At 38.3% G+C, this 12,904-nt stretch overlaps 1 protein-coding gene across 1 annotated transcript in view; it reads right to left on the bottom strand.

The window, feature by feature from the left end:
- The window catches only part of FRAS1 (Fraser extracellular matrix complex subunit 1), a 317,287-nt gene that overhangs the window by 98,828 nt on the left and 205,555 nt on the right, over positions 1-12,904 (bottom strand). Inside the window, exons 35-37 of the mRNA XM_068974976.1 lie at positions 7,724-7,855; positions 6,516-6,641; positions 4,352-4,599 (exon numbers count right to left, since the gene is read on the bottom strand). Of these exons, the coding sequence (XP_068831077.1) occupies positions 4,352-4,599; positions 6,516-6,641; positions 7,724-7,855 (506 nt within the window). The remainder of the gene's footprint in view (positions 1-4,351; positions 4,600-6,515; positions 6,642-7,723; positions 7,856-12,904) is intronic.

Below are 12,904 nucleotides of genomic sequence, written 5' to 3'. Positions count from 1 at the left end.
TTGATGCTGATAGACACTGGGCTTGTTTCAGTATTTTTGCTGCTATAAAATAGTGTAACTGTTATTATAAATAGTGCTTCCCTGATAGCTCAGTTGGTAAAGAATCCACCTGCAATGCAGAAGACCCTGGTTCAATTCCTGGGTTGGGAGGCTCCCCTGGAGAAGGGATAGGCTACCTACTCCAGTATTCTTGGGCTTCCCTTGTGGCTCAGCTGGTAAAGAATCTGCCTGCAATGTGGGGAGAGCTGGGTTCAATCCCTGGGTTGGGAAGATCCACTGGAGAAGAGAAAGACTACCCACTCCAGTATTCTGGCCTGGAGAATTCCATGTATTGTATAGCCATGGGGTCTCAAAGAATTGGACACAACTGAGTGACTTTCACTTTCATTGCTGTGAGTACTCTTGTGTATATTATTGTGTGTATCTTTTGTACCTGTGAAATTCTCCCTTGGAAAGAAATCCAGGAGAGGAATGGTTAGGAAACATGAACATTCATCATTACAAGACAATGTCAAATTCCTTCCCAGAGCGGTTGTTCTAATTTACAGCTCCATCATAAAAGAACCTCCTGTAGATCCATTTCCTCTCTGACATTTGGTATTTTCATATTTAAAAATTTTTGCCAGTTGAATTGGTACTAACCAGCATATAGTCTTTGCCTGCGTTTCCTGATGTCTAAAAAGGTGAATGTCTCTTATCTTTACTGGCCCTATGGAATCCTCTTCTGAAATTCCTGCTCATGTCTCCAGTTCATTTTTCAAATGGATTATCTTTTTCTTCTTTATTGCCAGATATTATTTATATTTTCTTTGTTATCTTTGGTTCTATGTGTTGTACATATCTTTTTTCCAGTTTGTAAGTAGGGTTTTTTTTTTTTTGTATTTATGGTGTGTTTTGGAGAACATAAATTTTAATTTTAATACAATCAAATTTTCAATCTTTTCTTTATAGTTAGTTAGCATTTTCTCTTTGTAGTTTAAGAAATTCTTCCTTTTCCCATTATCATGAAAATATTCACCTATACCCTACAAAGAATTGTACAATTTTACTTATGACATTTAAGGACTTGATTTCTACACTTAATATCTGTCTAGGGTGTGAGGCAGCAGTACAAGCTCTTGTTTTCTTTTTAATATGAATAATAATTTGTGCAGATTCATGTTTCAAATAGTTTCTCCCATTACACCAATCTGGCTTGCTATATCTGTTTTATATTACAATCTCAAGTATGAGTCTCTTTCTAGACTCTCTAGTATATACCAGTGTGGACTGATTTAAACAGTGCACATTTATATCAAATCCTGATATCTGATAGGGCAAACCCCTGCCCTCCTGTCATTCATTTTCAGAATTTTGGCCTTTTGTTGTTCTTTAAACATTATAGACACCTTCCCAGGTGGTGCTAGTGGTAAAGAACCCACCTGCCAATGCAGGAGACGTAAGAGATGTGCCTTCAATCCCTGGGTTGGGAAGATCCCTGGAGGAGGGCATGGTAACCTACTCCAGTATTCTTGCCTAGACAATCCCATGGATAGAGGAGCCCGGCAGGCTACAGTCCATAGCGTTGCAAAGAGTCAGGCACGACTGAAGTGACTTAGCATGCATGGATACATTATAGAATGAGCTTATCAAGATCATTAAAAGGTCACTGAACTTTTGACTAGTACTTAGTTGAATGGAAAGATCATATTGTGGGATAATTGATATCTTTTTGATACTAAATATTCCTATGAATGTGGCATCTCCTAGTGCTTTTAAACGGAGAAGGAAATGGCAACCCACTCCAGAGTTCTTGCCTGGAGAATCCCAGGGACGGGGGAGCCTGGTGGGCTGCCGTCTATGGGGTCGCACAGAGTTGGACACGACTGAAGTGACTTACCACCAGCAGCAGCAGTGCTTTTAAAAATGCCTGCCAATTAAGTATTACAATTTTCCCTGTAAAAGTATTGGCTGGTTTTTGTTAGATTTAGTCCAAGGAATATAACTTTTGTGACACTATTTTAAGTGGTATCATCTTTTTAGTTAAATGCATTGGTTATTTTTTGCTCTTATATAGAAATGCTATTGTTCTGTTGATCTTCTATCCAGCCCGTTCCTAAATTCTCATTTTTGAAACTTTGTCAAGAAATTCCTTTGGATTTTCTTTCTAGTCAGTAATAGCATCAATTTTCCCTAGAAGTTATGCATCTTTTGTTACATTTATACCTCATACACATTATGTAATATTATTATAGATGGTTTATTTTGAATTAATATATTTTTGGCTAGTGCATAGCAATTCTATTAGCTATTTAAGATTAATCTTGTATCATCCTCTCCATATTACAAATGAGAAAACTGAGCCCTAGGGAGTTCAATAACGTGTCAAGGGTTATTACACTAGCAAAAGTGGTAAGCTTGGATGAGAACCCATTCATTTTAACCGTAAAACCCACACATCCCTCGCCTATTTGTTTTCTTGCAGTACACAGCAAATTGTGTACAGGAAAAAACCACTAAGAAGCAAATCACACAGAATCCCATTTTTGCCTTTTGTTTCTCCTGACGTCATTTCACCTGCTTGCAGCTCACGATACTGTAATTAAGAATAGGCTCACATGTTCCTTTGTGTTATAGTCTGGGTTTCCCCAGTGGTTCAGCGATAAAGAATCCGCCTGCAATGCAGGAGATACAGGAGACGTGGGTTTGATCCCTGGGTCAGAATTATCCCCTGGAGAAGGGAGTGGCTACCCACTCCCATATTCTTACTGGGAAAATCCCACGGACAGAGGAGCCTGGCGGGCTACAGTCCATGGGGTTGCAAAGAGTCAGACACAAGCACAACACAATAACTGCCCCATTTATGACCAAGGTTTGGGATGGCTTTCCCAACTTTTCTGGATGTTCACAGCAAACTCATTAACTATGCATACCTAGAAAAATCTTCCCCTTGACATTAAGTAAAAAATTCTTCCACAACACTCAGAGAAAGTTAGTATTAATAAATAACTTAGCTAAGTCTTTAAAATATGCTATGCTTTCAGTGAGCTAGAATAATTCTTTTGCAGTCTTCTTTCTGCTCCAGTGGGTAAATTCGCATTCAATCAGTTTCTGAAAATACATGTTCAGTTGCCAATGGGCTTGCATTTTGATCTGCAGCTCATAATATGCACCTAATGGGAAGGAACTGCTCCTGGAATCCTATTTTGGTCTGTCAAACATTTTTCAAGCCTTGGTAATCTATTGATTATATCTGTATTCATAAATTTTTATGAATTCATGTTTCATAAGACTCAAAAGGCCATAACCTAGGGTAAGAATCACCTGTCAATTTAAAAACAAGGCCAAAAGTGTTCTGAAACTGTACTAGACCCATGAGAAGAATCAGGGTGAAAAGCAGTTTCCCATAAGTTAAGAAAAGACAATTTTAGGGGAAAATCTGTGCAAAAGCAATTGAAGCAATTGTTCCCAGGCCAATGCTTTATCTTACATGCTACTATTCAGGCCTAGATTTTATAACCATATTCTTCAGCTCAGAAAAGGATTACATAAAACTATACAGTAATTTTTTTAAGGCTAGGTTATTGGAGGAAATTTTAAGATTAGCAAAGGAAAAATTCAATACTAAGAGTGATTATCATTCAAATAACCATTTTTATTTCAATGTATTTGTCAAAACTACTCATTATGATATTTACACAGAGAGTTTATGTTCACAACATACATACCTTAGCTCCAGAGGTAAAGTCAAAGAAAGAAGATGAGTTTAATTAACCAGGATCACATATCAAATTAAGGTCAGACTAGTGGAAAAAACAACAGAGTTTCTGAATCTACCCTTGGTCCCTGCTTCTTGTGGGGCATGGAATGGAGGGTGAGTCAGGAATCCTGCTAAACAAGCGTGCCAGCATTCGGTCCAGAGCTGGACCTGAGACAAACGCTAGTGAGAAGTGGGCTGTCTCTCAGAAAAGTGAGCCATGAAATACCATAACTTATCAGTCATTGATGGGTAAATTCTTCTAAGTTGCTCTTCCTCTAAAATTCCCATTTGAAATACTATGGAGGGAGCTTTAAATATGGGAACTTGGGCTTTTTGACACTGTTACTGTTTCCTAGTGCAAATCACCCATCCTTACACATTCTCAGTGCATTTTCATCAATGTTCTGCTCATTCACTTGTCTGCTGGGGAAACAGTGGGAGCAGCTGGAATAAAGAGCGTCACTACTTGCAAAGAGCAGAATGATAGGGAAGCTGACGAAAAGTTCCTTTATGGCCATAGACCTGATGGCCCACATGTTCAGCCACGGCATCACTTTCTAGTCAACCTGATCAGAGGGTGCAGTGGACAAAAAGACAAATGAAAGAACTTACCACATAAGCCAGGTGTGACCGAGTGATCACAGCTGTGCTCTTACTGGCAACCGTGATGCTCAGCGAGGCACCAGCAGCCAGTCGGGGCCCCCGGGCCTCGGCCAGGGATACCTCCACCCTCACGTCCACTGTTGTGGTGGAAAGGCCGTCTGTGACTAAGATCTCCATGCTGTCCTCCCGGGCAGACGAGCCATCGTGTAGATACTGCAGGACATTTTTCTCTACATCCTCATATGTGAAAGCGTCACCTTTTAAGAACAAAACAAGTTGCAAAAACCCAATAACTTCTGGGAACAATTCTTAGGATTTCAAAGCACATACAGGATCATAAACCCTGGGAGTTGTAAGCTAATTAGTTCAACCAACCACCCAACGTATGATTCCCTTTACACTAGCCTTGTAAAGGGTTCTTTAGCCTGTGCTTCAGCATGGCTCAAGGTGGGAGGCTCACCATTTTACAAGGAAGCTGATTCCACTGGAGATAACTCTGAAATGTTTTTAAAGCTTTAAATCAGATGGAGCCAAAATCTGCCTCTCTAAGCTCTACGCTTCACTTTTCATTCTAGACGATACAGGGCATACTTCTATTCTTTATGATAGCCCTTCTAGAATCTAACCATAATACTGATGGCTTATTTTAAAAGTTAAGAAAGTTAAAAAACACTGAAAACTTGAAAAGTATACTTGAAGTTAGAAACCTACTCTGTGTAAGTCTAGAAACCTACACTGCGTAAGTCTATTCATAATTAGGTGATAGGTGTTGTGTGGGAAAAAAAATTTCAAGGTCATAAACATTTAAGAAACATAGGTTTAAACAAAATTTAAAATATTTAAATGGCAGGATTCACTAGATTTCTAGAATCTTCAATATGCAATATGAAAGCTTCTCAAAATTGTTTGGTCATAGAACCCTTTTTATGAGAAATGCTACTTAGTGCCATGGGGCCCCATGACTCCTGAGCACAGCTGAGGAACTGGTCTTCTTGGATGTTGCATTCAACTCTATTTCCTCACAGATTACTGACTATAATAATTGATGTTATATAAGACAACTAAAAAATTTATTCGTTTGTTTTCTTCTTCCAAGCCTTCTCTTGATGCTAGTGTAATTGTTCCTTAAAATGATAATAAAACTAATATTTTACAAACATCTTTCAAACTCACATATCTTTTATACAAATGTTGGTTAAATATAATGTTAAAGAAACTGGGCTATGACTGTTATGCTCCTAACATAGATCCCTTAGGATATCAGAAATCTATCATAATGATACTTCTTTTGCTCAGTAACTTTTTAAAAACAATCTGTCTTTGTGAATCCCAAGTGCCTATTTATTGTTGTTACAAATCCTATGTAGCTTCAAGGTAAAAAAGTTGACATTCTCCCTCTGCAGCAATATTTAGAAGAACACATTATTACATGCCTATTAGGAATTACATGAAAGTTTTGAGAAAATACGGATTGTCACAATAAGTATATAGCATCCCAATGTGAAAACTTTGAAACATATTCACTTCAATATATGAGAGCTAACTATTAAAAATTAGGTTCAGTTGTGTTCTTTGAACTTTTCTGTATTTCCTAAACAATCAGCATGCATGATTTTTATAATTGGATAAAGTACAATAAAAATTATTTTAGAAAGCTGGTCACATAACCACTTTTTTTAATGGATGAAAATTACATGCAGCTTATACCCTAAGAGTCAGAGTGTTTAAGATACTGTGAAGATTCACATGGAGCTGACAACTCATATGAGGTTGTTCCAAACGTACTTACTCCAGGTTTTAGAAATCAATTTTATATACAACCTGAGAAAAGAGCTTCATAGTTTGGAGTGTGGGTGGTGGTGCAGAGAAGGAAGTCCCCAGTACTTCAGCCAATGGACTAAACATTAAAGGTCTTCCCTTTCTAAGTACCTCCTTATCCCACAATATTGCTTTACTTCTTGTCGGAGACATAAAATCAACTGTGGAGCAAGAACAATATTCTATACGAGAAGAGAATCTAAAAAAGAATGAATATAAGTACATGTATAACTGAATCACTTTGCTATACACCTGAAACTATCAAAACATTGTAAATCAACTATACTCCAATAACATTAAAATAGTTTAAAAAAATAGAAGTTCCAGGAGGCCAATGATGGAGTGAGCAGGCTACCTGTGGCCATGGGCCCTGGTGACCCAGCTGTGTACTTAATAAGCACGCCATGCTGTGGAGGCTTCCGAAGCTCAAAGAGGAGTTCCTCAGGCACTGTCTTCGTGTCTCGTACTTCCAACTGAAGTTCTGTAGTCAGGAGAATAGAGCATGGTGAGCTGCGGATGTTAGCAACTCTACACTCCACATACAGTAAAGCCCCAGGCCAGGCTGGAAGCCATGTTGTGGGAAACCCGATGGTTACAAAAATGCTCAACTGAATCGACCACAAAAGAGAGAAAACTGAATACAGTCAATTCACAAATTGTAAGTAAGTTCTTTAAGAGTTTGTTTGAGTCGGTAGTTCCAAATTCAGAACACCTTTTTTCTTCCACACAAACGAGGGAATGGCGGTCCACAAAAAGGTCAGTCCTGACTGACTAGGTAGGTTTTCTTCCATAAAATACTCGTGGAAGTGGTTTTTGCTTATTATTGTTTCTTCCCTTCTCCTTTCTCCGAATCTATAGAGGAGCCAGCTTATTTTAATAATGGTTCCTCTGGCCAGCACATCACAAGAGAAAGACTGGGGCAGAAGGGACAGTTATCTTTATATCTATGACTTGCTAGAAAGTTGGATGATAATTCACTTGAGGCCAATACTGACAGGGAGAAACTGGATAAGGATGTATAAGAACACACCTTACAAAAATCAAAATATCCACTCTTCCCTCTTCAGATGTTCTTGGTAAAAGAATAAACTTCTAAAGAGTGAGTATACTAATAGGTAAATAAAATCACATATAAAACACTTGGGTCAACTTTAGCTCTTCACAACTTCTGAAGGTTACTGCAATCTGCCACTCCTGTTACTTTTCACTCTCTCAGTAGAAAACAAGAGCAGCCCTGGAAACCATTTCCCTCACGTCTCTTCTCTGCTCTCTGTTACTTTATATTTTAGTGATGGCAACAAATCAAACTCCTGGAGGCTGGAAAATGAATTCAGTGTTGTATTCCATCACTGAGCACTGGCCTCTGAAGGGTTTATTTCCTTCTCTCTGTTACTTCCATTTGCATGGAAATGGCCAAAGGGACTGCTATGGCTGAGAAAGCATGCAACTTCCGGAAGAGAAGGTCACTACTTTTTGGTAACCATGAAGAGGTTTAAACAGGGACTGTTAGTGAAATATGGTTCCATCTTCATAGCCATTTTCTTGCAGGTTCCCAGTTCTTACCTATAGAAGTGCTGCCTCCTGGGCTGACCTCAAGCAGAGGAGCTGTGACCTGGAACACTGGTGGGTGCTGATCTGTGCGAAGTAAGTGAATGGTGAGGGCCATCTCTGGACTTGTGTGTTCTCCATCAGAAACTAGAAAGGGCGCACATACACACATAGGTATAAATCACCTTGTAGTCCGGTCACCTTTAGGCAAGTTCTATAAACTTGTAGCTAAAAGTTTTGTTTCTTAGATTACCTTAACACTCTGAAGAGATGCTTACAAATGGAAAGAGTAAGGGAGCAAGTGAAGATACTGTGAGCTATTCTACAAAGCTCTTTCTACTGAATAACAAAGAGGCTAAAGGACCATAATAACAGTCATTTTAAGAAGCAACTTTCACAACAAGGTGATATTGATAAATGTTCACTTCAGTTTAGTTGCTCAGTCGTGTCCAAATCTTTGCGACCCCATGAATCGCAGCACTCCAGGCCTGCCTGTCCATCACCAACTCCCGGAGTCTACCCAAACTCGTGTCCATTGAGTTGGTGATGCCATCCAGCCATCTCATCATCTGTCATCCCCTCCTCCTTCTGCCCCCAATCCATCCCAGCATCAGGGTCTTTTCCAATGAGTCAACTCTTCACATGAGGTGGCCAAAGTACTGGAGTTTCAGCTTTAGCATCAGTCCTTCCAATGAACACCCAGGACTGATCTCCTTTAGGATAGACTAGTTGGATCTCCTTGCAGTCCAAGGGATTCTCAAGAGTCTCCTCCAACACCACAGTTCAAAAGCATCAATTCTTCAGTGCTCAGCCTTCTTCACAGTCCAACTCTCACATCCATACATGACCACTGGAAAAACCATAGCCTTGACTAGATGGACATTTGTTGGCAAAGTAATGTCTCTGCTTTTGAATATGCTATCTAGGTTGGTCATAACTTTCCTTTCAAGGAGTAAGCATCTTTTAATTTCATGGCTGCAATCACCATCTGCAGTGATTTTGGAGCCCCCCAAAATAAAGTCTGACACTATTTCCACTGTTTTTCCATCTATTTCCCGTGAAGTGATGGGACCAGATGCCATGATCTTCGTTTTCTGAATGTTGAGCTTTAAGCCAACTTCTTCACTCTCCTCTTTCACTTTCATCAAGAGGCTTTTTAGCCTCTTCACTCTCTGCCATAAGGGTGGCGTCATCTGCATATCTGAGGTGATTGATATTTCTCCCAGCAATCTTGATTCCAGCTTGTGTTTCTTCCAACCCAGCGTTTCTCATGATGTACTCTGCATAGAAGTTAAATAAGCAGGGTGACAATGTACAGCCTTGACGTACTCCTTTTCCTATTTGGAACCAGTCTGTTGTTCCATGTCTAGTTCTAACTGTTACTTCCTGACCTGCATATAGGTTTCTCAAGAGGCAGGTCAGGTGGTCTGGTATACCCAACTATTTCAGAATTTTCAAATATGCACTCGTAGGTAATGCTGATAAAAGCTTTTATTTTTGGAATTATTGTAGATTTAATTCATTCTTCCAGAGAAACACATTTTTAAGAAATCTCTTTTGGAAATAACTTGTTTATGTCTCATCAGAAAATAATTTTTTAAAAGGATAGAAATGTCTGCACAAGTAATTCTAATGGTATTTGTTTGGAAGTAAGCAGACCCATTTTTACCAGCTCATTATGTTCAATGCAATAAGTGGAAGACATCTTCGTGAATAAAGCAGTGACCTTAATATTTTATTTGGATTACCTGAGACATCCAGGTGAAAGCTGATCACTGGAGGGAAATGAAAGCAGAGTTGCCAGACCCTTGATTCTTTTTTCCATACCCTACATGCCTTCCCTTCTCTAAAAGTCAGGTTTGTAGGAGCACCTGCACCACCGACTCATCAGTGGGTTTATCTGCAGTGCCTCCTGAAAAAGCTGCACTGTTGATACTTTAAATGTGTGGTCTGCTTATACATGGGTTCATTACAAGAAACTTTTTACTTTTCTACTTTCTCCTAGACTTAGTAACAAGTCAGTGAGAATCTGACCTCTACTTCAGCCAAGTAAAGCATCATTTAGTGACTCCTACTAATGAGTCCATACAGGTTTTAGATTTGTCTTTTCCTTGAGAACACAACTAAAAGATATGGTTGGATTTGACAAGGTCTGTTCCATGTCCTTAGAGAAGTCCAGAAATAGCCCTCCTGAAGGAGAGACGACATTATCCCTGGGAGAATGACAGTTTTATGACTGTGGTCATTTGGTCAAATGTCAAAGTTATTGCATCTGCTTTTTTGAGTTCGATCTTTCATGCTCTCTGGAGGGCCAGAGTTGGATCAATGATTCTTCCTTTTTTTTTTTCCCTTAATGTTTCCTCTATTTTTCTTTAGATTTTTTATGTGGACCATTTTTAAAAAATATTTACTGAATTTGTTACAATATTGCTTCTGATTTATGTTCTGGAGTTTTGGCCATGCAAGATCTTAGCTCCCTGACCAGGGATTGAACCCTCACCTACTGCACTGGAAGGTTAAGTCCTAACCATTGGACCACCAGGGAAGCCCTGGGACCAATGACTCTTAATTTTGGGAGCTTGAGGACAAGAGTTCCAACTTTTCCATAAATTTCAGTGGATTCAGGATTCTCTGAAGTGCTTGGAATCTATGTTAAGAAGGCCTTTTGTTAAATAAAAATAAATAATTGCAAAATACAATTTTTTAATGTTTACGTTGATTTTTTTTTTGAAGTGAGGAGCACCTTTGGGAGCCTTCACCATCCTTACCCTACATAAGAGGAGGAAAGATCGAAAACTTAAACACCTTTGGTCATATTACTCAACTATCCGTGTGACCGAGGTACATCCTTGCCTCTATAAGTAAAGGGAGGAAAGTTATTATTTTTTTTTTTTTTGAAATCCAACATGAATTTAATGTAAAGAATGGAGTACTACACAGATAAGTTTTTTGGCTTCTGTCTCATATGCTTTCACTGAATATATTTTTCTGTTGGTAACATTGAGTTGGTCGTTTATAAGATTGCTCATTTCCGAGGAAGCCTAATTATTTTATGATTTTGTACATAACTTTTCCCTTTATTTGGATATTTTTGACTGTTGAACACATATTTTTGCAGTTCTCTGAAGCCACATATTATTTTGTTAGGATTAAAAAAATTGTCTTTATCAAAAAATTTTAGCTGATTATTGACATATTAACTTAAGATATATTAAAATAATATTATAAAAGAGATACTATCTTATATTTGTTCAGTTATTACACTTTTGTTGAACGTTGGGTTCAGTTAAAAAATAGGAAGATCATTTAACATAAAATTTTCTTATTCCGATTTAAAAAACTTGTTTTGCCCATTCATCAGTTAAATATAATTTATCACTAAATTTAGAGCCTCATTACTCTATTGTCTTATAATTTTCTAATTTTTCTAGAAATAGTTTCTATTAATTATAGTCACAACTACTAATTATATTCAGATAATTTTGTTTAAAAATTAGTATTTTATGTCACATAAAATGGCTCAACTGGTAAAGAATCTGCCTGCAATGTGGGAGCCCTGGGTTCAATCCCTGGGTTGGGAAGATCCCCTGGAGAAAGGAACAGCTACCCACTCCAGTATTCTGGCCTGGAGAATTCCATGGACTGTATAGTCCATGGGATGGCAAAGAGTTGGGCATGACTGACAGACTTTCACTTTCAGAAAAGAAATTTTAAAAATATTCTATATCTGAATTTCTTAAAAATAGTTCCCTAACTTGGAGATGGGAAAATTTTACATTGTTTGGGAACGCATGTACACCCGTGGTAGATTCATGTCAATGTATGGCAAAACCAATACAGTATTGTAAAGTAAAATAAAGTAAAAAAAAAAAAAAAAAAAGGAAAGTTATTTTTTAGTACAAATTTGTGAATGCTTGGTCGCTCAGTCATGTCTGACTCTTTGTGATCCTATGAACTATAGCCCACTAGCCCCTCTGTCCATAGGATATCTCAGGGAAGAGAGTGCATTGCCATTTCCTCCTCCAAGGGGATTCTCCCCACCCAGGGATCAAACCCGCATCTCTTGCGTCTCCTGCACTGGCAGGCAGATTCCTTACCACCAAGCCACGTGGAAAGCCTAGTACAAATTACATAACAACAAAATATACCATGATGGCGCAGGGCTTAGCAAGCAAACATAAGAACTTACAATCAAAACGTTAATTGCATGTGTAACCCTTTCTTTAAGCAACGTTTTTGATTTCTCTGAGAAATAGTCAAATTGTTTCTGGTCTCATACTTTTTAGATTGGCTTTTTCACTAAAGGTCTACCCAAAAAATCTGCACACAGATGGTTACAGCACCTTAATTCACAATGGCCCAAACTTGGAAGCACTCAAAATGTCCTTTAGCAGGAGAATGGATAAATAAACTGTGGTTCAGCTAGACAATGGAATATCATGCAACACTAAAATAAATGAGCTACCAAGCTATGAAAAGACATGGAGGAATCTTAAATGCATATTACTAAGCGAAAGAAGCCAGTCTAAAAAGTATGAATTCAACTATGATATTCTGAAAAGGGTAAAAGCATGGAAGGCAACAATAAGAATAGTGTTTGCCAAAGGTGGGAGGTAGGGGTTGCAGTAGGGACATAGGCAAAGCACAGAAAAATTTTAGGGCATTACAGTACCAACTCTGTATGATACGATGATGGATAAACGCCATACATTGGTCTAAACCCATAGGATGCAAAATAAGTGAACTCAAGAGTAAACTCGACTTTGGGTGATTATGTGTCAGTGTTGATTTATCCTGGTGAAAAGTGTACCATTCTAGTGACTGATGCTGACAACTGGAGGGGCTACGCTACGCATGTGCTGGAGCAGGGGGCACAGAGAACATGTCTGTACCTTCCTGTCAATTTTGTTGTAAACCTAAAACTGCTTTACAAAAAACTGTCTAAAATAGAAAATTTGAAAAATCACTGAACAGTAAAATAAAGGAACCTCAGGCAGAAACAAGATAAATTAATTTAAGGTCAGCCCAAGGTCTATTTTCTTTACTCTGTATAATAGGTTCATGGATCATTTAACTTAAAGTCTTGGGGAAGTTAATAGTTAACCCCTTCACCTATTCAAGCTTTCAGATTAGTACTGAGGCTTAAAATCTAAACGGGCACACTACCATGATACTTGTTTGTTTTACATGACCAGA

This window comes from Capricornis sumatraensis, chromosome 7, assembly GCF_032405125.1.
Source record: "Capricornis sumatraensis isolate serow.1 chromosome 7, serow.2, whole genome shotgun sequence".
Taxonomy (NCBI): Eukaryota; Metazoa; Chordata; class Mammalia; order Artiodactyla; family Bovidae; genus Capricornis; species Capricornis sumatraensis.
This window is presented reverse-complemented; position numbering and strand designations above follow the sequence as displayed.